The 27,665-nt window shown below is 44.9% G+C and overlaps 1 protein-coding gene across 1 annotated transcript; it reads right to left on the bottom strand.

Annotated features, from left to right (window-relative positions):
- Positions 1-1,822: 1,822 nt before the first annotated feature.
- LOC127467514 (claudin-8-like) lies at positions 1,823-14,394 on the bottom strand. The gene is made up of 2 exons (XM_051779554.1): positions 14,303-14,394; positions 1,823-2,967 (listed from the first exon to the last, which is right to left on the bottom strand). Exon 2 carries the CDS (start codon positions 2,745-2,747, stop codon positions 2,073-2,075), a length of 675 nt encoding a protein of 224 aa, XP_051635514.1. The 5' UTR covers positions 2,748-2,967; positions 14,303-14,394; the 3' UTR covers positions 1,823-2,072.
- Positions 14,395-27,665: the final 13,271 nt, after the last annotated feature.

Below are 27,665 nucleotides of genomic sequence, written 5' to 3'. Positions count from 1 at the left end.
TACAGAAGGCACCAGGTGGACCTGGAAAGGCTCCACTTCCATTTGACATTGAGGAATGTATCTGCTCGTGCCCAAAGTGCAGAGCAAAAGGGAACAAGCCAGACATACTGCTTATTTCCCAAATAATTTCTCTTGTTTGTAAGCAGGAAAAAACTTTTAAATTACAGGATGCAATATTTGAAAGTTTACTGCTTCAGGCAGCTGCTTATTGCCCCTGGGTGGGACCGTCTTGTCAGGATACTCAGGGTTTATTTAATGCACAAACCTGGGGCAGGCCAACTCTGTTTAAAATGGAAACTTTCATTTCAGTTCTCTTGAAGACATGGTGTATTTGGACATCAGGAGGAATCTCTGCATGGAAAGGGTTGTTAAACGTTGGCAGGGCTGCCCAGGGAGGTTTGGAGTCCCCATCCCTGGAGGTGTCCAAGGAAGGACTGGTTGTGGCACTCAGTGCTCTGGGCTGGGGAACAAGGTGGGGATGAGGCACAGGGTGGACTTGGTGATCCCAGAGGGCTTTTCCAACCTAAATGATTCTGTGATTCTTTATGGGTGAGCTCCAGTTTAAAAGATATGGCTGGATGTGCGTGGGAGGTGCTTAAGGGGGAATAAGTGCATGTTATAGTAAGGTGAACTGTTTGCAGCATGTATAGGATTTCTGAGGGAGATTTTAAAAACCTTCAGGGCCCCACTCACAGTCCAGTGGATGGACTTGTGTTCCTGTTAGCCCTGGGGATAGTTTGGAATGTCTTCTCGAAGTCTTCTCGTATCTTCTTTCGTGTGTACAACCAGATGAGCTTGTTCACAGTTGCATCTTATAAGGTGAAGAATTTGCTTCTGAACTTTCAAGGGGTAATAGTGCAAGGAATTTACTGGAGAACCACAAATCACATCATAAACTCCCCATAAAATATTTAAAACAGTCAGTCTAGAACAAGAATGTTATTCTCCATTAAACACCTCAAATTGAATTATGTTCCCACTTCAGTCAAAGACAAAATTCCATTGATTACTGTAGATCTGGAGTGACACTTTATTAATTGGTTACAAAATTCTATTAAAATATTACTACTGTAAATTAATTTGGGTGATGTATTCAATCAATTTTAATGGAATTACTTATTTTTCATCAGGCTTTGTTTCTTTACATTGTTGCTTATCACGGGGGCATGACCTTATTACAAAAAATATTGTTTAGCCTGTTTTAATGGGAACATAAATACTATCGTTGTTTATGTTCCTTCTGCCTCTAAACTATGCTGGTGTGAGTGGATCTCACCAAAAATCTTGGCCTGATTGTACAAAAGACCCTTGTTTAAGAAACATATATATTTCACAGTCCTGCAGCAAATAACCAACACAATGTTTGTGGTCTGTGTGATAGTGGAAAATGTTGTAAAGCCACGAGGAGATTGCAAGGCAATACTGCTGCTTCTAAAAAGAAGGTTGTAAATGAGTTTGACCTATATGGGTTACAAGAGAAATATTAACTTTCTCTGAAAGGATGGTAATTAGGACAAACATAGAGAGCTATGTTTATTCTCTGAAACCGGAGATATTTTTTCATATATTTCAGCTTACCTTCCTCTGCTGAATAAATTCTCCATGCAACCTTCCATTAAGCCTACAGTAAATCAATCCCTTAGTGAATGCTTTTCTTTTAAACCATTATTATCTTGTCTTTATTCACTGTTATCCCTGCTTTCCCAGGCAGGAAAAAAAAAACCCAGCCGCTTTCCTCTGCTCTTCTTTGCAATAGGCCAGGATTTCATACCACAGTGTAATTTTAAGCCCTTTATTACTGTTTAACACATAAAATGGGCCCCAAAGCCAAAGCAAAGCCACACAACCCAAAAGCCATTCCGAGCTACTATTAGAACAACATTAAAAATTCACCTTCCCGTGCACTAAAACTGTCCTTGCTGCAGCATCCTCGCCCCAGCAGAGCCCACTGGGGGATGGCTGCAGCTCCAAACCACGGCCCCAAGAGCAGCAGCTGTGGGGCAGGAGGCAAAGGCAGGTTTCCATCCATCCAGGCAGACAAGGATGCAGAAGCAGGGAAAGGCAGGAGGCACCTACACATACTGACTTTTGGAGTAGGATCCCTCGGCCTTGCTGTGCAGGCGCTGGCCGTGAGGGGAGTGGAGGGTCGGGGATGAGTATCTGTAGCTCCTGGGATTCTCAGCGCAGCGGGAAGAGCAGCAGAACGTGGATCCAGCGGCCACGAGGCAGAAGGAGGCCACCCAGCCCAGGTACAGGGCCTCTCCAAGCTCCCTCTTCTGCGCAACGTTGACCACGGGGTTGTAGAAGTCGCTGATGATGGAGTTGGCGACCCAGCAGACTGGGACGAGCTCGACGACGCCTGAGAGGATGAAGAGGAGCCCAGCAGCCAGCAGGATGCAGCCTTTGGCTTGCCAGGGGCTCTGTGGGCACCGTGTGCACCTCATCCCAACCATGGCCAGCACGAGGGCGAGGAGGGACAGCCCTGAGCCGGCACACATCAGCCCCCGGGACGCCTGCAGGTCCGGCGAGAGCGCCAGCACTGAGTCGTAGACCTTGCACTGCATCCTGATGTTGACTTGCCTGATGCAGTGCATCCAGAGCCCTTCCCAGATGGTCTCAAACACGATGATGTTGTGCTCGATGAAGGCAGACACCCTCCACTGGGGCATGGCCGTGACGGCGAACGTGCCCACCACACCAAGGCCCCCGACGAGCAACCCGGCGACCTGCAGAGCCCCGCCGGCCATCCTGCCTGGGCAGGGGGGGCACGAGTCAGCGGGCAAAAAACAGAGCAGCTTCTTCAAAAAGCCGCTGTCCCAGAGGTTTCAGAGTCAGGCTGCACCACCTTAAATCAGCTGAAATCTGGCACGGACTCCCCGGGACTTGGCTGCGCCTCCATGGCCTTTATAATTCCCCCGGCACCAGCGCTCCGAGAGGCAAACTGAGCAATCCAGTGGAACAACTTTCCTGAGCAAGAGAAAGGACAGGGTGTGTGTCAACCAGCAGGAGCCACTTAGGATAAATGTACCTTCTGAGGCAAATGCTTTGCATTGAAGTTGCTTAATTAAATAAATAAATAAATAAATAAATAAATAAATATACCCCAAGCCCTGCCCCAAGCCCTGCCCTTAAGCCTGGCTGTGTTCTGAAGGTTTGTCCGTGCTGAGGGAATGGACCAGACTCTGCAAGAAGACCTGGGGGTGAGACTGGTGCAGTTACTGGGGCTGTTCCTGAAAAAGCAGGAATATTCTGCCTTGGCTCGGTGGCAAAGTTCCAGGAGGAAGGCAGAGCCTGCTCCCTGCCACTGGGCCTCTGCTCCCAAAAGCACTTTTGTCCCAAAGCTCAGGGGAGAGCACTGCAGTGACAGGATTCAGCAACAAAGCAAATCCAAAGGATAAAGAGAAAGTAACTCTAAACCTGAAAGAGTTCTGCAGAGGACAGTCAAATATGCAAAAGAGCATTTAAGGGGGAGAAAGGAGACTCAGTCCTACTAATACCATATACAGCCCTATACATTTCTCTTGCTCCATGTTGTTTATGGGAATAGACAGGCTTCCAGAGGTATCCACATGCACACTCAGGTCTACAGAGTGGGGATTTAACTATGGAACAAATTGTTTTCCTGTGCAAAAGTGAACCCGGGAATTAGCCTGTGTTGGAGTCCAGTGCAAGGGGAAGCATCAGCACTCCAAGACCTGTTAGAGCTATACCTGTACCAACAAATACTTTAGAAAAACATCATTTTAATTAAACAAAAATAATTCAACATAAAAATTATGGAGAGGAGGTCCATTCAAGACTTCTTGTGTAATGCTACCAGTGGACAATCCTGAAAAATGTCAGGTGAATGAATCTGTGAAAATCAGACCAACAGAAACCACAAAAATCTAAGGGAAAAAAACCAAAACAGACATGTAACAGTAGATTCTTTTTACAAATTCTGATAGCTACAAATATATGCATGAAATATTCAGCCTGATCTTTGTGTGTGCCCTAAAATGGAAAAAAAAATCAGGCATTAATTAGGATTTTTTTGTTTGTAAAGTAGTACTCCATATGTTAAGATAAAACCTAATTTGCTACACTGTAAAAGATCAGTTTGGGATATAACTACCTAGATACTGAAATACAAGCCTGCTGCTATTCATCTGAACTTTCTTGCCTCTAGTTTTCTTCTTGCCATTTATATCTCTCCAAAACCAGAAAATAAATGCAAAAGAAACAGAGTGGTGCAGTGCTAAAGATACCACCTCGCTGGCATATCAGAGACAAAGATAAAAGCCCCATTTACATGCAATATTTTATGCTCCCCAAGTGTGTTTCTCTGTGTGTGTGTGTGTGTGTGTGTGTGTGTGTGTGTGTAAAACTATGGTTAGGAGGGAAGGCAAAGTCAGAGTCACTTTACAAACCCTTCCATCCCCAGTTTGGCTTTCAAATCCACTGGTTTTCCCAACCTCTGCAGCAGGTTGCTGCTTGTAAAAACATGGTAAAGCATATAATAATGTAATTACCATGGCATGGCTTTGCAGCCCCGTGGTTGCCACTCAAATAGCAAAGAAAAAGCTCCCAGACTACAGCAGAACAAATAAACAAGTACTTTAATAATATATCAGTAAGTAAACACAAATGTGGTACAAGCAGCAGGACTGATTTTTCTTAGAGACTAGTGAAGTTCTAATTTACAGGACATGGAAAATAATTAGCTGAGCAAATATAATTTAACCACGTTATTGATTAATTTACAAACCCATTAAAGCTCCCATATAAAGTCATGGTAAGATTGTGTCTGCATCAAGGATTCAGTATTTGCACATTCTTAGAAGGATTAAATTTAAGTGCCTTATCTTGCTTAAAACCATTTTCAGGAGGAAATGTGGGGAAATCTTATTTAGCATTATGGATTGCATCTGCTTGTTTACAATTAAAACAGAATTTTTTTGTGAGGGGGCAAGTCATGAATTTCATTATTCATTCTGTGTATTCAAACATGTCATTTCATCATGGGCAAATATCAGAAATGCCTATAACATAGTTCACTGGCATCCACAGGATCCAATTATTTTGCTATAAAACAAATATGTACATACATAATTTAACCTTTCCTCTTTTCTCTTTTCTTTTCTTTTCTTTTCTTTTCTTTTCTTTTCTTTTCTTTTCTTTTCTTTTCTTTTCTTTTCTTTTCTTTTCTTTTCTTTTCTTTTCTTTTCTTTTCTTTTCTTTTCTTTTCTTTTCTTTTCTTTTCTTTTCTTTTCTTTCCTTTCCTTTCCTTTCCTTTCCTTTCCTTTCCTTTTCTTTTCTTTTCTTTTCTTTTCTTTTCTTTTCTTTTCTTTTCTTTTCTTTTCTTTTCTTTTCTTTTCTTTTCTTTTCTTTTCTTTTCTTTTCTTTTCTTTTCTTTTCTTTTCTTTTCTTTTCTTTTCTTTTCTTTTCTTTTCTTTTCTTTTCTTTTCTTTTCTTTTCTTTTCTTTTTTTTTTTCCCCTTCCCTTTTCCCTTCCCTTCCTTTTTCCCTTCCCTTCCCTTCCCTTCCCTTCCCTTCCCTTCCCTTCCCTTCCCTTCCCTTCCCTTCCCTTCCCTTCCCTTCCCTTCCCTTCCCTTCCCTTCCCTTCCCTTCCCTTCTTTTCCTTTCTGCCCCAAAGGCATTTTGGAATAAAATGCACCAGGAAAATACATTTTAAGCACAATGTCCTTCCTGAACATGAAGTAATTTTTAATTTCAGACTTATGAAGTGCCAACAGCAGCCACTGATGCCGAGGGGGAGGTGGGGAGAGGGGGAAGAAGCGGTTGCTCAACACCTCCAAAAATCTCACCCTGCATGAGCAGCAGAGTGAAAAGAATCCTGATTATTGATGCTGCTCTGGAAAAGCAGAGGAGTGTTGATGTCAGACGAGTTGTTCAGCATTTTGTGCCCCGGCAGGCTGTCATTACTGTGTCAGTGATGTGCACTCTCCACGGCTCGCCCCAGGTATGCCAGAACCTGGCACTTACTTTTCTCCAAGGTCTTCTACCTAATGCAGCAGAACACGAAAAGCCAGTTCCACATATCTGATGCAGGCAGGAGGAGTCACAAACACCTCTAACCAGCTCCACTGGAGAGCCACTTCTGCTCCACTGAGGCAGCTTTCACTCCTGTTCTTTCTCTTCCCACTGACCATTGTCCAGATGGCAAAAGGGACAGTGACAGAAATGCAAAAATAACAGTCCTTGGCTGCTCATGTAACAGCAGTGCAGGAAATCTTTTTGCCTAATATCCCACATAACTTTACACTTTTGCTTCTCTTGCTCCTCACTCTTTAAATCCCCCCCTGCAAGAGAGATGACAATGTGATGATGTTCCCCTTGGATTAACACCCCGGGCAGAAATTTCAGTTTCCCCTGCTTTTAACCTCTGCTTTTTCTGTGAGGTGTTAATGCAGGAAATTTGCCTAACTTGGAACTGGGACACACAGTTCAAAAGTAGGATTTTTGAAGATAACCAGGGGCTAAAGAGGCAACAACTTCCTAAGGACTCTGGCTCTGTACACCTTGAGAGGCAGCTGAAGCCTAGGAGGGATAAAAAGAACTGCCAGAGCTCAAGGAGCCTTTGGACAATGCTCTCAGGCACAAGGTGGGATTGTTGGGGTGCCCTGTGCAGGCCAGGAGTTAAACTCAATAATCCTCGTGGGTCCCTTCCTACTTGGGGTACTCTGTGGTTCTGTGATTCCATGATTCCAAGGGATGGAGAGGTCTCCACGTGATGGCTTGAAAACTGGACTACAAGAATTTCATAGGGAATCATTCTGCACCAGGACAGGTTCACCCTGAGGAGGTTATAGGACATTTCTAGCCCTGGGCTCGAGCTTTTGGTGTGTGGGAGCTCCCTGTGTGCTGGAAAGGGTCAGAGCAGGAACATCTGACTTCACATACCCAGCTCACGCCCATGGAACCCACCACCCCTCCACTGAAATGAGCAGGAACATGCAGTATGTTGTATAAAGTCACTTTTCTTCCTCATGCAGAAAGAGATGGGAACATTAATATGAAGGTCTGAGATTAATCTGTTCCTTCATTGTTTTAGAAGAGTTTTCATGACTCGTGTGCTTGAAAGAAAATTTCCATCCCAGTTTATCCCGCTGGAGTGGCTGCCTCAGTAACATCCTCCAGCAGCTCCTGCAATTAGCCACGAATTTACAGGTGCCAGACCTTCTCTAAAATGAAATTCCTGGAGCTGATTGGGTGAAAAGTTTTACATCTCCAGACAAAACCTATCATTTGTGGCACTTCTGCTCCAACCTATTGGAGGTTCCATCACCATATTACATTTAATTTTCTTTTCTAAAAAGTCCCCAGGCTTTTATTTTTAGCATTCCTGACATTCCTGCTGTGAAGGGCTGCCCATCCTGAATCATAAGACTTTCACAAAGGTGACATGATAGTTCATTAAAGATAAGAACAACTGGGCAATAATTGTCTTCTGTTATACCCCTGGTGCCTAAATGACTCCAGCAGGATTTCATAGGTTGGAATTAAAGTAAAACTTCAGTTTTACCTGCTTGCCTAGAACCTACATTAAGAGTTTAGCAGAGAAAATGCTCAGAGGAGATAAGGGCTGTTTTCAATTCAATTAACAATGTTTAATCTTTTGCTGTAATAAGATCATTGTGGTTTATATTGTAGAAATAGTCTGGCATTTTTGAGGCATAACAGTAAATTTGCAGTTAAGTTCTAGTAATTGAAGGGGAAGGAATGAAAGGGGGACTCAGCCAAGCAAACCCAGAAATTCAAAATCTGTGCTGAGTTAGAACCAGACTGGTTTCTTTAGCACAGCAGTTAATCTGACCCACTGAATGGGCCTTCTTTAGCTCTAACCCCTTCTCTTCCCTCCTCTGCAGTGTCCCAAATAATCCTTATCTAAATATTTTATTCTGAGACGATGTTGCCTCTTATCTCATTACACCATGTTTTTGTATTTGATCTTAATCTTCTTCTATTTAGCTTGTACCAGCCTCTAGCCTTCTCACATTTAAGGATTTTCTGTCTGCAGAAATTTCCCATTAGGAGTAGGGGGAAACAAAAAACATTTCTGTGGGTAAATAATCACAGAAGATATAAGGTTACATTGGGGGGGGGTGGAAATAAAAGATAGGGACATTTTAGCATGAATTCATTTTCCTAAAACTTAAAGACAAGTAATATAATTTATCTTTCTTATAATGCTATTTTCCATGGGATGAAGGCAGGATGAAGGCAGTGCAGGGAAATTACACCAATTTACAATATTGCAACGCATCAGATTCCAGCCTCCTTCCTCCAGAGTGTGCCTCTAGCCCCCCATAAACAGCTCTGGAGTTCTCTGGAGGAAACATTTACTTTATAATTTCACCACAAACTGGAGAGTCAACATCAGCTCTAGTGCTGCTAAATTATTCCCCCCTCACAAAAGCAGCTGTGCAAGAACATTATCATTACAGATCTCAAACACGCTTTTTTTGTGGTTGTTACAAATTCTCATTTAAGACTGCTGATGAATATTAATTCTCATTATCCCAAAATACCACAGAATGTGCACTCAATCATGAATTCCTCATAAAGACAATCAGATTTGTGGCCTTCCAGGACACGAAGGAGCTACAAGATGGAGAGAGATTATTTACGAGTGCCTGGAGGGACAGGGCAAGGGGGAATGGCTTCAAAATGAAAGAGAGTGGGGTTAGATGGGAATATTAGGAAGAAATTGTTCCCTGTGAGGGTGGGGAGGTCCTGGCACAGGTTGCCCAGAGAAGCTGTGGCTGCCCCATCCCTGGAAGTGTCCAGGGCCAGGTTGGATGGGGCTTGGAGCAACCTGGGCTAGTGGAAGGTGCTGGATAATCTTGAAGGTCCCTTCCAACCCAAACCATTGTGTGATTTCCCATAGCCACTTGAGTTTGTTTTGGTGGAGGAGGAGCTCCTTCTCAGAGCTGAGTCTGTAACTGGAGGTAACTCACCTCTGTGCCTTGCAGAGCAGAGGCAAAACCCTGGGGTTTGTGGTGGCCCTTCTCCGCTGGAAGGCCAAGACAGCCTGTGTGCCAAACTGTCCTTTTCCTCACGTTAATCAGAGCAGGGAGTGGGATAAATAAATACAAACACAAGGACACATTTTCTTTAGCAACTGTGTATTTGCTCTGAGCTTATCACGCTGCACGAAGCCAAGCTGGACTCAGAACACAGCTCCACTGGACAGAGCTGCAGCTGCAGAGCACCTAGGGAAAGCCAGGCTTTGTTCAACCTGGCTGCCACACGTGACAGCAAGACTGCAAGCACGGCTTTGGGATGTGTGTGGGATGTGTAGGGAGCTCGGGTTTAGTTTGGGAGCTCATCCTGAAGCCCAAGCCACTGATGGGCCATTACTTTTGCTGGCTAAGTGAAAAATCAGGATTGTCCTGGTGCTTTCATCGTGTTTCTTTTTGAGTAGAAGTGGTAATTATTGTACAGAAATATCTGCAAAAGCTGTGCAAAATATTTACTGTGAATGATGAGTCCTCGGGCTTTTATTTCCAGGATCTTGGCCTCAGATTTCATAACTAATCAGAGACCTCCTCCCACTCAGCCACCCTCACACCAGGCTCCCTGAAGTTGTCTAAACCCAAAGAGAAGATGAAGACACCGGGGTCAGGCATAGCTGGGAGAGAAGAAAAATCTGCTCTAATGAATTCTGCCCGGCTATTTCTTCATTTTCCTCTTGTAAAACAAACAAACAAACCCACTCAGGGCGTTTGCTTCCGACCAGTGCAGGCTGTGGGGTTTAATTAGCCAAAAGCTGCACAGACTGAGCCCTGCTGAGTGTGCAGTGCTGCAGTTGTGACCCAAGTTTTAAGAGGAGACAGACAATTCCGAGCCTAATGAGTGTTTAGTGGTGATGTGGAAGCAGGAGGAGCGTGCTGAACGTGTTCACTGCTTGATTATCACCCCCTGTCCACAGCAAAGCCAGTCAAAAGATTGTTAAACCCTGCTGTGTCTCAGGGACCAAATCAGCCAAACAAACAACTCCACTGCTTGTTGTTGACACGTCCCAGAAACAAAAAGTACAAGCTATGTGTTGCTCCCCTCGCTAATTTTGGTTCTGCAGACGAGGTTTTCCTCATCACAAATTCATTACAACGTGGTAACAATAGAGAGGCAAAGCCAAATGAAACCTCCACATCTCCCTGGGGAAGCACAGTCCATTTCCAACCCCTTTTTTTTTTTCTTTTTGTGTTGGTGTTATGCAGACAACCAGGGTAAAGAGCCATGGCAGAGCTACAGGCTGTTCCCAAATTGTGGTTAAGGAAGGCACAGTTTATTGTGCAAGAAGAGGGAAAGAATGACAGCAGAGGTGGGTAGAATGACCACTCCTCTCACAAAAGATGGACAATCTGTTCTCTGAATTATGGAAATATCCAGCTTAAATATAATAATTAGCAGAGAATGGAAATGAAAGTTTCTTTCATAACAAATAGTGATTACCAGGGAGGCCTGGCTTTAGAGGTTAATGGGAGTTTGTAATGAATAGAGAACTCCAGAGTGGATGTACAGAGAGCAATTTAATCAGCCGGGGGGGGTCACGGGTCATGGTCAGCTCCAGTCAGAGCAGTGGAATATAAAACACATGTATTAAAATACCAATAAAGGAAAGAATGAAGCCAAAGTATAGGCTAGGAGTTAGTCACTGTGTTTCTCCAGACTGCATGGTGCCTCCAAATCAAAACCTATTCAGTGCACTTACCCGGGAAGTCCAAACAAAAAGAAATTACTTGTCTATATACTGGAAAAGCAGGGAAATTCTAAGGCAAGCAGGGAAAAGGGATGGTGAGGGGAGGCCAGGATATGAGCAAGAACAAGGTAAGGTTTGGCAGAAAGGGAGGAGAGGGTTAAATCTTCAGGGGAAGAGAAGAATAAAGTAGAAAGCAGAAAAAACCATAGTCCCACCGAGTGGGAGGAGGAGGGTGGTGCCCTCACGTGTTCCAAAATCCCAGCAATGTGAATTAGTCTTGCTCTGAGATTTTTGGACTCGATCCACCTGTCTGTTAATGCTTATCAGCCATATCTCATCCGTGAGCACCTGCAGAAACATTAATCCCAACACCAGCCTTCTCGGGGAGATTTGTCATGTTCTTGTCCTCACCTATAAATAGGACAGCAGAGGGGTGAGAAATGAGACCAGGCACAAGGTCCTAAACTGTGTCTAAACAAGGTGTCAAGTGGTGTTTTAATTCATGTTAGGCAACGCTGAGGGGTTTCTGAACCTTTTTCTCCCAATACAAACAAGTCGCAGGAAGCCATAATTTCTCCTCCTTCTTCCCAGCATAAACTGACATTAAGGCCAAAATTGCAATTAATAGCTGAGGAGGAGGGGTCAGCCTTAATAATATAAAGAGAGAACCTTATGAAGAAGTATCAGTCTGGCTGAGTACTAAAAAGGAGAGGGGGATGTCACTGTGGAGCCAGGGGTGTGTGACACGGGGTTATTGCAGGCTGGAGAGTATCCAAGGAAAGGGGAAATGAGGAGCCACCCCTCAGCTGCAAAGGGACACCTGTGTGGTTCAAGGCCCACTGCAATATGGATGTGGGAGCTGCTGATGAGGAAGAGTGACTTCCCCTGCTGCAGCTGAGCCGTGGGCAGCAGCGGAACTCACACTTCCATCCAAATATTTCACTGCATTTCCCCAAAGTGCTTCCAATATCTCATCGCTTTCATTCCGAGCTGATTTGATTTTTCCGTGGTGCCACCAGCTGCTTCACACACAAAAACAGTGGCTGTGAACTTCAAAGTTTAACACTGATTCTCACTGCACTTCCATGCCAGGGTTCCTACAGGGGAAGGTCGAGAAGGGAAAGTAGCTTGCCAGGGACACATATCTCTTACATCTCTCCTGGAAAGGTCCTTGCCACATACAATACATTCTTCTGCATGTATAAGCATAGGCATAACCCACCAGACCACAGATCCACCTGATCAACTGCCCTGTTTCCAAAGCAGCCAGTGCCTAAGGGATGTAGTAGTGTAATGCTGTGCCAACTGATATCCTTCCCCAGGATATTCCCAAAAACCCCCCTTGTGCAATTTTCAGCTTAGAGCATTTCACTATTATTGTATTTAGTAGCCCTCAGTGGATTTTGCTCCCAGTCATTTGTCCAAAACCACTTTGAGCCAGTGTTAACCAGCTGTAACGTGGTACAGCTCCCAGCCCTACACCTGAGCTGCACCTGGGTGAAGGACTGGCTCCTTCTTCAGCCAGCTCCAGGGATGGATGGATGGTTCATTCCTCCTTCAGCCAGCTCCAGGGATGGATGGATGAATGGTTCATTCCTCCTTCAGCCAGCTCCAGGGATGGATGAATGGTTCATTCCTCCTTCAGCCAGCTCCAGGGATGGATGGATGGTTCATTCCTCCTTCAGCCAGCTCCAGGGATGGATGGATGAATGGTTCATTCCTCCTTCAGCCAGCTCAGGGATGGATGTCTCATTTGACCCCTCTTAGCTCGTTTTTCTGTAAACCACCATTCCCTGTTCCCCCTTTCCTTGTCACTAGTGATTTAACACACTTCTCCCATACCCCTCTGCTGTCATTTCTTTCTCAGCCTGGGAAATCATTGCTCATACAGAAACTATCCCATGAGTCTGATTATCCTTGTTGTCCTTCTTGGTATTGTTTCTGTGTCAGTGCATCCCCTCCAAAGTGAGAGGGCCAGATGTGACAACACATTTGGGATGCAGGCACAGCATGAGTTTGGGTGACAGCAACATTCTGCTCTGTGTTTTGATCCTTATGGCTTTCCCAGTAATCCTTGGTTTTCACTGTGTCAGTGTGATCAACAACAAGCATTGTGATGAAGCTTTCATGCAGTAAATTATTAGAAACCTAAGAGCCTAATCTTGTGGGGTAGCAATCATTTAGAGGCCATCATTCATATATGAAATTAGGATTGTTTCTCCCAGGGACACCACTCCACGTTTCCCTGCAATGAATTTCACTGATCACTTCATGGTCACACCTTCACTCTGATGATGTCCTGCAGTTCTCACAATCAGCCTTGCATTCACTGCTCTGAATGACTTTGTGTGATCAGTGAATATTGTCACCTCGTTTTCCCCATTTTTGGGTTAATTAGGAACAGCACGAGCTCCCCACACACATCCCCGCAGGATTGCACTCATGACCTTCTTCTACTGTCAAAGCTGACCATTAATTTTTGCTTTCTGTTTCCCTTCAATGAATCCACACACAGACCTTCCCCCTGACCCTTGGCTGTTCAGTGCTGCAACACTGAAGGTGAGGGACCTTGTAAAAACAACCTTAAAATGTTATCAATTCAAAGAATCACCCTTTACCTACGTGCTTGTAAATAGAAGTGTGTAAGTAGATACATTTTTTAGTCTTCAAAAGCAACATCCCAAGGTAGGGAAGTTTCCAGCAGTGATTCACCACATGTCAACAATGAAGTTCTCCCTGTCCCCACGTGTGAAGCTTTACAGCTGAATAATTCTGTAATTGCAGAGTGAATCCCTGACCTTCAGCACAGTTTATGCTGGTCTGGGCACTTCCAAAGAGCTGCTTTCACAAGAAATGCAAGAATAAACTGTGAAATAACTGAATGGGTGTTGAAACCTGCAAAGAAAACAAAATTTTATGCCAAATTTGATATTTGGTATTTCAGTTTTGGTTTGGCATTCCCCTTTGCCAAAACATTGTCTCTTTGCAACTATTTAAAGATACATATATCACAAACTTCTTACTGCACCGAGGGCAGTTTATTCATGTTTTAATTAACTGATTTTTTTTTTTTGTTGGTTCAATAAAACTCCTGTAAAGTCTGGGTTAGTGTAATTTAATCAGCTGCCTCTTTTTATCCAGCTTTTGGAAAATAGCAAGTAAAAGTAACACATCAGTTCTCCAAAGTACATAAGAAGGGGATCTGAGCTGGTGATTTGTGGTGCCAGCACTCTGGGGATTTTAAAGGCAAGGCATCACAAATGCTGGGGTCCAGCTCCTACCCTTTATTAAAGAGTGGAAAACAAGATTTTCTGCTTCTTCCAATACCAACTGGCTGCCACGTTGGGAGTGAACCAGACATTGGCCTGAACTAGCTGAATAAACTAAAATGAAAAAATAATCCCTCTACTGTTGGAAGAGACTCGACAGGGATTATTTGGAACCTCAGCAGGTTATTTGGAACCTCAGCCACCCCCCGGCTCAGCTATCTGCCTTTGGCCTGAAACCTCGGCACCAAAAATGTGCTGCTTTGTATTGTCACCTTCAAATCTGGTCTGGCATGGTGAAATAAGCGTTTAAAACGTTCCTTAAGCTTTACCTTGCCCCTGATTTTTCAGTCAGAATCGCAGAGTCGTGGAATACGCTGAGTTGGAAGGGACCCACGGGGCTCATCGAGCCACCCTGGTGAGGTCTCACCTCAGGCTCTTCTTCTCCAGCTGAGCAAACCCAGTGCCCTCTTGTGGCCCCTCCAGACCCTTCTCCAGCCTCATGTCCCCCCTTCGGACACTCTCTTAATAGCTTTAGATCTTTCTGACATCGTGGTGCCCAAACCTGCACCCAGTTGTTGCAGTGAGCAGCAGCAGACAGGTGAATAAACTTGACAGAAAACAGAGCAAAAAATTCTTTTCAGTGCTTATTTCAGACCAGACAACACTTAAAAACGTATTCTTCCTTTATACAAGTTCTGGGCAAGACCAGCAGAGGTGATGAGCAGACATGGAGCCCTCTCAGATGAGTTTGACACACTGTCCCTTACACTCCTCCAGTGCAGTATTTAAATGTTTTATCTCCTCCCTGCACTCAGGATTATGTATTAGGAGAAGGAAGGATCTGGAAGATTGTTTTCCTGTGTTCTTGTTAAGCTTCTCTCTCTGAAGCCTGATGCCCATATGGCCTGTTAATAATGCAGCACCATAATTTAACACAGTTTGCCTTCAAATAAATCCCAAAGTAAGGATGGTCTGGGATAATGCCCAGTTAATATGAAGTGCACGGCCCAGAGGGAACAGAGAAGCAAATCAGACCATAAATGGGAAAAGGTGGAGGAAAAATACAAGGCACCCCCAGCACTTTAGAAGTGTTAGTATTATTATTTATTATTACTATTTTGAGCTTTCATCCTGTCAGCTTAAATTAAAAAGAATTAGATCTTAGTATCCTCCAGCAGTTCCATTGGCTTCCAGTGAGGTGCAAAGTTTTAACTGGAGAAATAAAGTGGGTGTTTTTTAAAAAAAAACTTGTAATTTGTTCTAACAGATTCTGGGAAGATGCCTCAAGGCAGCTGGTGAATCCTGAAGTCCACAGGGTTTAGCCCACCAGGGCTCTTCCAAAGGCTTCCAATTTTTCAAAAGAGAAAGCAAAAAGTTTTACTGAATGTGAAATTCAATTCCCTCCATGTGTTTCCAGGGATTAGCCCCCAATAGGAGCACTTTTTATTTGCTTTCTGCCCACGGCACCCCAGGTGACATAAATGCTTAAGTATCCAGAGGAGACAGAAACAATTATGTGACTCTGTGATATCTTAGCAGTAATAATGAAAAAGCTCCCTTTCTATTACCATTATAGAAAAACAAGACCTATTACTCACATAACATTTAACTCTCTTTCAATGTGGCATAAAGCTCTTCTGTCTCAGAGCATTAATAAAATGTAACTGCACTGCAGATGCTGTTGGGAAAGCAGATTTCCAGAGATTTCCCGAAATATCTGAACCTTTCTGCTGAAGCAGGAAGAGGTAACTGAAATATTATTGCAACCATGAAACTAATGGCTTTCCAAAAAAACCCTCTTCCCAAAGAGCACATTTGGCCTGAGAAACAGATTAAAAAATATGAGGCTCAGAAACTCAATGTCAGTTTTAGTTCCTGTTCAAGAGAAATAAGGTCATTCTCCCCCTTGAAGGACAAATGTAAGGAACTTTGCCCTTGTTTTTTGTCCCTTTTTCGGGAATTACACTCCAGGAATGCCATAGGAGGGATGGAGGGAGCACAGTGGCAATGCCTGTAATAGGTTGTTTGGTCTGCAGGTCTTTGTGAGGAAACAGTAAAGGAACCTACTTCTGCAAACCTATTTTTTTTTTGTAATTTATGTACTTGCACACACACCCCATATGTCTGTTTGCTAAGAATGTGCCTCAAATCAATGGCAGTAGTACACAGCCCAGATCTGGGGCCTCCTGAATGCCAGGAAAGAGCTCACATCCTAATGAACCAGCCCAGCACTTCACTGCAGCTTTCCTGATGAACCATTTGCTGTATTGATTACATGGCAACCTATGGAAAAACCTACATTAGCTATCCACAGAGAAGCTTAGGTTTGGGCTCAGGATTAATTTAAGAGTTTTTATGTGATGCAGGCAAATCTACTTTAGCTTTGCAAGACTATAACATTCCCAGGTTTGAGAGAATTTACTGTACAAAAATCCGCTTTTCCCCATACTTAGAGCGTGTACAAGAATATTATAAAGCATAATTCTTCATGATCTACTCAATGCTGTCGTGCCCCAGTTACACCAGATTTCAGAGATTTCAACTTTGCAGTTCCACCATTGCCAATGGACATATTTATTTCTGTTTATCCTTCAAAGTTTCTTCTAAAAGAAGCAGTGGCAGCGCAGCATCGAGGCAGTTGACTAGGGAAGGAAGTCGCCTGTGGACTCCCACAAAGGATTTGCATCCTTAGCATTTTCATGGCTGCTGACTCTTCAAGTCTCACTTTTGCAGTTCAGATTTTAACTCACTGAACTGGAAGAACTTCAGGACAGGATGGTTTGATGCAGACACTGATTTTTTATTTTTTTTATTTTTTTTTTTTGCTGAGCACTTTCTGCAGAGAACAACAAGGAGAGATTTTAAAAGTACCTACAAATCCCTCAGATGGGACTGTATTCCACAAAGATTTCCTGTGCTACATCTACACAGGGAAGCAGCTAAAGGGGGTTTACCCATATATAATTAAACACTTTTGAGGCACAGAGGACATTTCACACAAGACAACTACCAGATGCATGTTTCTGTTAACTACATTTCTGTCTAGTAATGGCTTATGGTTTGTAATATTTATGTGTTCTCTTGTTTGCATTCACATCCAGTGGCTGTGAGCAGCAGAGGTTACAGCCCAGCTGGAATGAGTGTCTCTTCTGGAAGACCTCCACACCAATCCCATGAGGTTTGGTAGCCCCTTGCCCACGGGGGCAGGTGATGGAGTCCCCATCCCTGGCGGTGTCCAAGGAAGGACTGGATGTGGCACTCAGTGCTCTGGGCTGGGGGACAAGGTGGGGATCAGTCACAGCTTGGACTTGATGGTCTCAGAGGTCATTTCCAACCCAAATGATTCTGGGATTCTGAAATCCTAATCCCAGCAAAATGGATCCCACTTCTTGCTTTCCTTTTATCCATCCCAAGTAACCAATTTGTGTGTGAGTTCTGGGCGGGTTTCTGTTGCCTCCTGTGCACACGCAGTTTTTCTCAAAACACATGTTTCTGCTAGGTCTGAATAGAGGCTTTGTTAGTGAATAGAGATACTTGAATTACACAGTTTAAAGTGTGTAGGTGTTGCATCTGTTAATTCATGCTTGTGGTACGTTTGGTTTGTGCCTTCAGTGTAGGGTTTGCGAATACTCTTTCCACTGGGTGCATTCAAAACAGGGCACTGCTATTTGCAAGCCTTCTGGAGCTCTGTTACACTGATTATTGTGCATTTCCAATAAATAGCACCGTATTTTAACTGGATTGGAGGGCAGTTGTGGGGTTGTTTTGCTTTGGGGTTTTTTTGCTTGCCAGGAAACAAGTTTAATAGAGATGTTCATTAAAGGCACGAAGCCAGAGCATGTTGAGGTTGGTGCCAGATGTTTGTTGCTAGTTAAATTCAGGCAAAGGACACAGCAAAAAACCCAAAAGATTCCCTCATTTAAAAACACCTGCAAAGAACTGCTGTTTCCCTCAAACCCTGACTGGCAAACACTATTGGGGTGCAGGACCCAGTGATTTTACCACTCCTCACAACCCTAGCTATTGCTCAGGGCATGCCCCAGTTGCTTTCACTTCTGGTTATGACCCAGCTAAGAAAAAATGATGGTTGTGGGTTTCTGAAGTTGCTTTCTCCATGAGCCACTAATGATGGCTTATTTGCACTGACTTTTTATTTTATTAAGAGGACTGCATGTAGATTCTCAGGCACTTTCTCTCTTCATAATGCACAGCTCCACAACAATGTAAAACCCTAACTCATGGAAGATGAAATTACATTTGAGAGATGCAAGGTCCCCAGAAAGAAAAGGGAACAAAAACCCTAATCAGCGTATTGTGGTCATGGAAGGCACTCTAAAGAAATTTAGTGCCGTGCAATACATATTTATAAGGCAGCATTTTACAGTCACACATTTTTTCCTGTTTGCTTATGTGGGATAACAAGTAGCACTGAGACATAAAATGCGTTAGGAGACACCACAGAGCACAGAAATGGCAGATTCCTGCAGCACCAGCCCGAGGCAGCTGCTCGTCCCGTGTCCCTTCTCTCCTCCCACTGGGATCTACTCTGCTTAGTCGTCACTCTGATGCTTTGCTTAATCCCCTGCACTTTTCTTTCTCTGTGCTGATAAAATAATCATTGTTTTAGGACCTGCTTTCTGTGACAAGCCAACCACGGGGGTGTAAATGTAGCTTCTTCCATGAGTCAGGGAACTCTTTCTGTTCCTGGCTGTTAAGAGAGGGCCGACCCAGGGCCGATGTGACTGAATGGTGTTGGTGACACAGTCCTGCTAATAGTGTTCAGTTCATGGGGCCAGGCTGGTACTAAACCCATGCAGTCCTTCCAAATTCACGTTGTGTGGATATCAAACCCCCAGCACCGAGTGTTTTCAGCTGCACATCTGTTCCCACTGGACCACAACGCTTGCTGATGGAGACAAAAGCACCAGCATGATAATCCAAGCTGTTCAGCCACATTATCCTCCCTCTGGGACTCAGGAACCCCGAGCTGGTTCCTACACAGTCCCTTCACTCACGAATCACTGGCACAGACAGGGCTGTGAAACAGCCACAGGTCTTTCACCATCTTTCTCCTGAACACCCAGTGCCCGCTGGAAAAGCCACAGGTACACAGGAACTTTAGATCACCCCAGAAAGGTGAGCAAGGAGTTGGAAGGTTTATTTTTAGCTATTCATGGATCTGTTTCCAATACAGAAATCTCCTTATGTCTCCAAACTCTCCCTTCTGTGCCTTGATACCACTGGTGTGTGTTAAGCTCTGGGAGATGTTACACTCTCTCCAAGAGACAAGACCATTCTGCTCACAGTGAACAGTATTTCCAAAGGAAGTCCAGGCTGTTTCCAAACTGGATTGAGTCCAGTGAATTGTACTGTACTCTGCCTTTGCAGAGCTTTGCCTCTAAGTGGGTAAAAGATCATGTTAAAAATTCATTTCAGTCCCTGCATCCACTGTCAGTGAGAGCCAGGAAAGTCATGCTTTGGAAATTGTGAGGACTTCCATCAAATCACTTACTGCTGCCAAATGCATAGAGTAACTTCATTAAGGCTGAAAAAAGAGAGCAATCATATGCAATCAGGGTCCTATTAGTAAGAGAGAAACTCATTATTGCAGTGACCCTACACCTTTCAGAAGGCACCAAAATTTTTTCTGCAGAGATGGAAAAATAGCCTTTAATGAGTCACCTTTTGGCAATAAAGAACGAAACCTATCTGGACTTCAAGAATTCTGAAAGTTTTTTAAAAAATGTTCCAGTTTTAGAGAGTTTCAGGCTCAGAATTGTTACCCATACTTGCTTGTTAAAGCAACAGGGTGGAATGGGTTGAGTGAGTAGGCTGGGGCACCTCTCTGAGTTCTTCCCAAGAAGCTGTGGATCTTTCTGTGACAGACTGTCAGGGAAAAGGTTGCACCCTGAAAGTGTAAACCAACTCCTCTTGGACAAAATCAATGGAAATCTTGGTGAAACGTGAGTTAGAGATGGCAATTGTCTTCCTCTTGAAAAAAACCAAGCCGTTAAGAGGCAACTGAAGTTCCAGCATAGTGGAAATCCTCTTTCTTTATGACAAAGGAGGGTATTGGTGAAACAATTCTGTTGCATACATCTCCTCTTTCATGGGGTCCCTGCTCAGAAAACTCTGTCTGCTCCAAAATGTGATGAAATTCAGGAATTTTTCCCTTTGATCCAGTTGTTTTCAAGAAGTCTCTCTCTAGTAATACTTTGGGGTTTGGAGGTCACATTGTGCTGATTCCACAGTTCACAGAAAATAGTGGAAGCTTTGAATGGCTTTCCTTGGTGCAGAGCTCCATAAAATGCTTCAGGAAAATCGTCAGAATCTGTAACATTTGTAAATCTTTTCCAGCTCACCTCCCTTCTATCCCTAGCTGAGGAATCAATGAGGTTTGTTGGGTCAGATAACCTAGGCTGGACTCTTCCTGTGCTCAGCATCTCAGCAAGGTTGATGGGTTCTGCAGGATGTAACTGAGAGCAGAGTTAAGGATACTCCAGGCAGAGTTTTAACTCTCTGCTGTGTAGCCACTGTTACAGATTCCTTTAGTTCATCCCTGAGTAAAGAACTTACCGTGACAAATCATATTCCTGTTAATTCACTTCCTGACAGTTTGTCCTACAATATTCTTGCTCCTTTATGGAGAAAAAAATTGAAGCTTTCCACCGTATGGGTATAAAAATATTATCTCAAATGCCTTATTATTTTATAGCACCCACAACGTGCAGAATGTACAAATGCAGAATGCAAAGACAGTCTCTTCTTCTCCCTGTCAAAGCTTCAGTCATTCTTATGGCAGTTTCTCTCTCCTGACTGTGTGTCAAGAAAACTCCAGCAAAAAAGGTAACATATTGTGGAATAAAGATAATATAGAGTGTGGAGAGGGGAAACACATGTAAAAAATATGTGAAGAAGCCAAATTGCTGCTAGTGTAAGGTCTGGAGTCAGATTAGTAGCTGTGGCTATGCCACTGCATTTATTTTGTATCCCCTCTGGGTGCACCACTGGCTACATCTTCGGAGGGCCTGATTTGCTCAGTGCTGGGAAATGAAGTGAAATCTGTGTCTGGAGTTCGTGCAGCTGCTGATCCAGAGTGAATGGCTGACATTATTGCTCCCTCATCCCTGTGGATGTGACGAGCAGAGTGAACTGACCGTGTGCATGTTCCAAATCTGTTATCATGTGGAGTAGAATAGGTAGTTTTTATCACACTTGGTCTATTTCTGGCTCCAGTAAATGAAAATAAATCTGTCCTGTCACCTTAGCAGGCATGATTTCCCCTCCCTCTCATGGGCACTAAGTGTTTTTGACAAGAAAAGTACCTTATATTTGAGAAAAAGGGGAGGAAGCAAAAATAAACTTAGTGCAGTGTCTCAAAGATTCAGTCGACCTCACAATTCCAAATTAACCTGGGAAGCAGCAAAGCCCTGCATCCCTGGCCAACCCAAAATCCTCACCAGGGACCTGTGAGACACCAGGGGACCAGAAGGGCACCCACCTCATGAGTGAGCCTCCCCCCAGGTTCCATCAGCCCAGCTGGCCCACCCAGGCTCAGCGATAATGACAATTTTTCACCTCCCTGGATCTAATAATTTTCCCCCTCAAACTGAGCCTGATGCTGTTTTTGGCTCTGACCCTGCTGGGTCAGGGCTGGTTGATCCCCAGGGACTCCCAGTGCCAGCAAACATCCCTTGTTTGGCATGCTGGGCAGGTTTTCCTTGCCAAAGCCCCCCGTGAGCTCAGGGTGATCTGTGGAAGGCAGGTCCCCTCCTGAGTGACCTCTGTGCAACCACAGCAGCACGAACCAGAGCATCAAACAGGCAAGCAGGCTCTGGGGAAAGTGCTGGAAGCTGTGTTTGAAGGGCTCCAGCAGCTCACTGCCTCACTTCAGCTGTTTGTCACAGCAAACATCACCAATTCCAGAGCATAAAAAAAAAAAAACACCTAAAGCCAAACCAAACATTGGGTGAGGAAGGTTGTGCTTTATGTAAGTAAAATGAATGAAGGTCGTGAAAGTTGGGTCCCCCACACGAGCAGCCAGCGTGGGAAACAGTGTCAAAGCTTTCCTGAGGTCTGGGTTGGCACATCCACAGCCTTTTCCTGCTCTCAAATCCTGACTGTGGGCAGGTCTGACAGGTTTCTGGGAGGAGGATTTTCACCTTTCCACGCAGGGGTCTGTGGGAGCATATGGTCTGTACCAGTGGCACCTTGCTCATCACAAAATCCCGCAGGAACTCTGAAATTTAATGCGTTCTTTGTGTATTTCTGGTGACCACTCACACCTCTGGGTCATGGACTCTCTGTTTTCCTTCATGTTGCCTTTTATGCTAGTGGCATTTTATCAGGCTGATAATTCAGCTGTATGAGAATCCCCTGATATCAGCATTAGTTTTGTCAAATCCCTTATCCACTGCGTGAAAACAGACAGGCATTTTGCTGAAACAATAAATCCATTATGTCAACACAATTAATTCTGTTCACTGACTAAAACATTCTGTCGAGGAACAAAAGGCATTAGCTTAATATCTTTATCTAGTTGACAAAAAGCAAATTAGTTCAGAGTCTTTGATGTCATTGTGGTTTACGCCAAGGAAAATCCTTCCTGTCGACATCCCATTTTGTCATCACTTTGTGAGCAGTCAGGACACAGGGGCTTTAGCAGGGCTCTGCTGAGTGGCACAGGGACAGTCACTGCATATGCCTGCCCCTGTATTTCCTTCTGTCTGTCTGGACTGGGGCTTCTGCAGAGAAATCTTTATAATTCTGTGCTTGTAGCAGGCTGGTCTGTCCCCTGGGCCGGGGACCACCATTTGTCTCTGTGTTTATTTTTATAACACAAAAGGAAAGGAAAGGGTTCCCCCCTCTGCTCTTGCAGCACCAGCAGTAAGTGCTTGATTTCTCTTGGCACCACTTAATGTCATTACAGCCCAAAATCACTTTTAAAGCCATTGATGAGCACAAGGGCTTTTGGGGCTCCAGGCGACTAAATGAGATCAGCTATCCATGCGTGTCTCCATGTGCCTTAAGGAAAGTCTTCCTTTTCTTACATGTTTTTCCTACAGCCATTGAAAATTAGAAGCTCAAATTTCACAATATTTCCTCAGGGAATTAGTTCATTACAAAGAGACCTCAGGTTTCACTGAAACTCTTAACAGTGGACTGCATATGCACAGAGAAAGGGACTTTTACATTGCAGTGATGTTCTTTTTTTTTCCCCTTTCTCCTCAGAAGAGGTGAATTAGGTTAGGGGTTTTTAAACCAGTGAAGCAGTCAGTCCTGCCTCCAGGACTGAGTTTCCCTCAGCTCTGGCAGTGGAACAGGGTTTGTGCAGCACCTCCAGCACCTCATTTGGCTGAATAAAATCAGAGGTTGCTCATTGTCTCCTCTGAGGAAGGTTCCCCTAAAGCTGCCCATTTTATTTTGTGCACAAGCAGGTCAGCTTTGTCTTTTTTGCTGAATGGAAAGGTTGTCATGGAAAGGATTCTGGCTGAGATTTATCAAATCTGGGATTTATCAGGTCAAAGCTAAACCCCTGGTCTGCCAGGGTGTGTGTCCCAGGTTTCCTTCTCTTCAGTGTCCCTCTGGAAATGGCCACAGTGGCACTTCTTTTCCTCTCTGTGAGAATAGAGATCTCTTGAGGGTGAAAAGGGCTGTGAAGTGCAGGAACTTGAGTTAGAACTGAGCACAAATACACTTCTAGAAGATGGACATTTCACAGTGGTCACATGGCATCCACTCCAGCTTCCCTGTGTATCCTGAAAGGAGCAGGACACCACAGCCTTTGGACTACTGTGTGTCCCACACACAGGACTTCAGACACAGGCCAGGGCCACGTGAGAGTCACCCCAGCTACACTTGCCTTATCTATGGGACTAATATTTGGCAGCAGATTTAAGAGTTTCATTTTAAAAGAAAAAAAAATAGAATTAAAAAGGTGCTTACAATAAACATTCAAGGAAAGTCCTCAAATTGTACTCCATCATATCTAACTCTCCTTCAGAGAGCATGCCTACGTTTCCTTTCCAAACCCCTAGAAGTGAGTTTTTTCTCCTTACACTGTCTAAAAGGCACCAGTGCAGCTCCACACGATGCAGATGGAATGATTGTGAATTGTGTGCCTATCAATAGACTCCTGATTAGCAATTTTTCTTCCCTTTATGCCTGCAGTGATTAAGCAATATCCAGCTGTTTCGTTCATTTTTTAGAAAAACTTTTTTTTTCCCCCTCTTCTGCTGGAAAATGAAGTGTCTTGGTTGGTCTGTGATTTGGCCCTCTGCTGTGGCCAAGCATTGTTTCAGAGGAGCTTGTGAGCCACAGCTGTGAGCTGAATTTCTAATTCAGCTCATGCATGTGCTTACCTTTAGGATGGCAAGTGATCCCTGCAAGATCAATAACTCTGTGTTTAACTCTGTGCTCAGGGGCTCTGCTGGGCTGAGGCCAAAGTGTGCAGAACCTCCAAAGCTGAATTCCTGGTGGGTAAATTCTGCAATCTCTTCGATTTTGTTGCAGTTTTAATTTAACAGCCAAGGCTTTCTCATTTATTAGGTGGCTGCTGTCCTCCCAGCATATTGGCCGTGGCATTTTTTGGAGTGGTTGTCTCCACGCTCCCACAGACCTCCCCTGTTGGATCAGCTCAGGAAGTCGGTCCCTTTTCTGGATTTTAGGAGTAGCACAGAAGTTGTCAGCAGCCTGAAATTACGTGAAAGCTATTTTGCTGATCTGGTTAATGAGATGCTTTTCCAGTGTGAGACAGATGTTGCCTGTACACACAGGCACGGAGAGGAACCAGGATCTCTGGAAACAGAATTACTGCCTTTGGGGAATATTCCACTCAAAGCACTTAGGAATGGCCCTGGGAAGCTGTCCTGGCTCACAGAGCTGAACTGAGGTGACTGGCCAGGGATTTTCCATCTCCAGTTGGAAACGTTTCTGGTATTACCTGGAATGCTTCAATACTCTGAGGTTTTGGAGTGTTTCTGAAACTCACTGAAATCAGCTGTAAAATCTTGCTAAAACTTGAAATCATTCAATAGTCAAAGCCAGTCTGTCTGAGGTATTGCTGTACTATTTTACATGGCATTTGTACAGAGGCTTCCTTAAAAAGAAAGTCTTATTTATCTAGTGTCCCTTTATTTTGTTTTTCCACTTATTTGCCCCGTACATTAAATCTGCTGTACACAAACTATGCATTCTTCCTAAACAGCAACATTAAGTTACACTTTTAACATAAACCATTTGCATCCCTGTGGATTTCCCACACCAGAACAAGCAGAGAACTCGCTCTGTGCTGCAGATCCAGCCCAATGCAGGGTTAACACGTGTGACTGTGGGAACCTGGCACAGCAGAAGCCAAATGGAAAACCCCCTCTGGAGCAGGTGAGGCCCCGTGACAGGACAAACTGGCTCCGTAATGGGGGGGGGTGTCTGTGCTGCCATGACTCACAGCCCTCCCTGCTGCAGGACAGCGGGGCTATTCAGCCTAAATATCCCAAATAAAGTAGCCCTGCCCTGCACTAACTACCCCACAACTCAATAAGACTGCACTTAAATGTTTCCTTTCCATTTCTCTCTCCAGCTCCCAACACTCTGCCCACACTCCCACTCTGATCTTAAGTCTCCACAGTGATGCTCGTGACCTTCCAACCCCTGCTCCTGCCCCAACACACTGGAACATCTTTTGGGGCCACCTACAGAAATAATGCCAATTATTACCATGTCCCTGCACTGCCTGGAAATCCACTCCTGCAGCTCCCTGGGGAAATGCAGAGAGCTGAGCCCACAGCTCCAACTCGTCTGTGCTGCGCTGGGGTGAAGCTTCCCAGACCCAGCTGCTGCTTTCAAAATGCATTTGCTGTGCAAATGTGCAACTTTAGCCCCACACAATCAGTGCTATTTTACTTTTAACAACAGCTCTTTCTCTGCTTTTTAAACAGGCGGCAGGCCAACAAGGGTCATTAAAAAACCTTTTCATTACCAGCCGCTGGCTTTCTCATGCTTTGTGATGTTTACAGGGGGCAGAGGATTGGATTTTCTCATCTTTTCAAGTAACCTTTTTTTTTTTTTTTTTGCTGTCTTTATCTCCTTTTCCTGGAGTATTCCAGTGCATGATTCAACTAATAGTCTGGTACTGCAGTGACCTCGAAGAAAGCTGATGCTCTTCCTCTGGTTGAGTCTTTTAGTTTCTCACTGGGGATCTAAAGGCCATTTTTAGTGCTGTACCAGGAACGTGTGGCAGAGGACGAAGTGGATTCACTCAATTGCATTTCTAGCAAAGCTTGCTTCCACATCCCTCTGCCTTCTCCAGCAGTCAAGTTTTTCCCCAAACTCTCTGGTATCATGGAGAACTGCAGAATGCTCCCCATGGCCATTTTTAAACAAACTTCAGTGCCCTTGTCGTGACCCACCCAGCCACTGCCCAGCCAGGGTTTGCCAGGAAGACTCAGCAGAAATCTGTAAATGGTCCTGTTGAGAGGCTGCTGGATCCCACACTGCCCTGCAGATCCTGCAAAAGCAATAGGGGAGGTGGAGATCAAGGTGGAAATCTTTCAAGATTTGCAAGTACAAAATCTGTTTCTTCTTTGTACAGTGTTTGCCTGCTGTCTGAAGCACTGGCACAGGTGATGGCACAGAGCAGCTGGATGGCCTTGACCCTTTTACCTGTTAGGAGGTGTTATCCCTATCCTGTCCCTCCTTCCTAAATCCTTGATGCGATCCTTGGGTCCCTTTAGACACAAAATAGCAGAAAAGACTGAGGGAGAATCCTTCTTCCTCCACCAGAGGGGAACCTTCTGGTCAGGAGCATCACTGCCAGTCTCAGTAGGGCTTAAACGACCACAAAGTTACTCGGCTCCCTAATATCTCTTGAGGAGTTAATTAAAGGGGTTTAATCTCTGCTGAGACGAAGTGAATCTGAGTCTATCCCTGGAAATTACTTTCCCTAATGGAATGACGCAAACCCCAGCTCGGGCGGGATGGGATGCCTCCAGAGGATGAGGATGCTGCCTCCGGAGTGCTCCTGCCTGGGATTCATTTTCTCCTTATTTGCTCCATCACAGCGGAAATCCCCGGTTTTCAAGGGAGCCGAAGCCCGGGAGCGCGGCGGGATTTGCGGGAGAAGAGGGACCCCCGCTGGCCGCGGCTGGAACGGAGATGCAGCCCCGGGGTTTTGGCCCAGATCGACCCGGGGAAAGCACCCGGGGGGGGCAGGAGCTGCTGAAACAGCTCCTCAGCCCCCTGACGGGGAGCAGCGATGCCCTCGGAGGCAGCGATGCTGCGGGACCGGAGGGCAGGGGCGCACCGGGAGGGCAGGGAGAGCCACGGCGAGCTGGAGACCCGGGCAGGGGGGCTGTGCTGCCTGTGCTGCCCTGGGTGAGCGGGGCAAAGCCTTCAGCTCGGCTGGGGGAAGCACACAGGGCAGCCAAAGGAGACCTTCAGGGCTCACGGAGCTTCCATGGAGGAAACCCGAGGAGCCACGACCCGCCCGGGACCTCCCCCGTGGCTGCACAAGGCATCGGGAGTTTTCTCTGGGAGCGGAAGGGAAAGCTGCTGGAATTGGGTTTAAAATGCAGTGCCGGAGGCTACTCTCTGGCCCTGGCAGCAGCTGATCCTGGCCAGCCCGTGTGTCTGTGCTGACCCTCAGTGTCCCCAGCGCTGTGTCCGTGGGCAAAGTGTCCCTGTGGCCGCGCTCCG

Source organism: Manacus candei, unplaced genomic scaffold, assembly GCF_025592945.1.
Source record: "Manacus candei isolate 608988 ecotype Guabito, Panama unplaced genomic scaffold, ASM2559294v1 h1tg000014l, whole genome shotgun sequence".
Taxonomy (NCBI): Eukaryota; Metazoa; Chordata; class Aves; order Passeriformes; family Pipridae; genus Manacus; species Manacus candei.
This window is presented reverse-complemented; position numbering and strand designations above follow the sequence as displayed.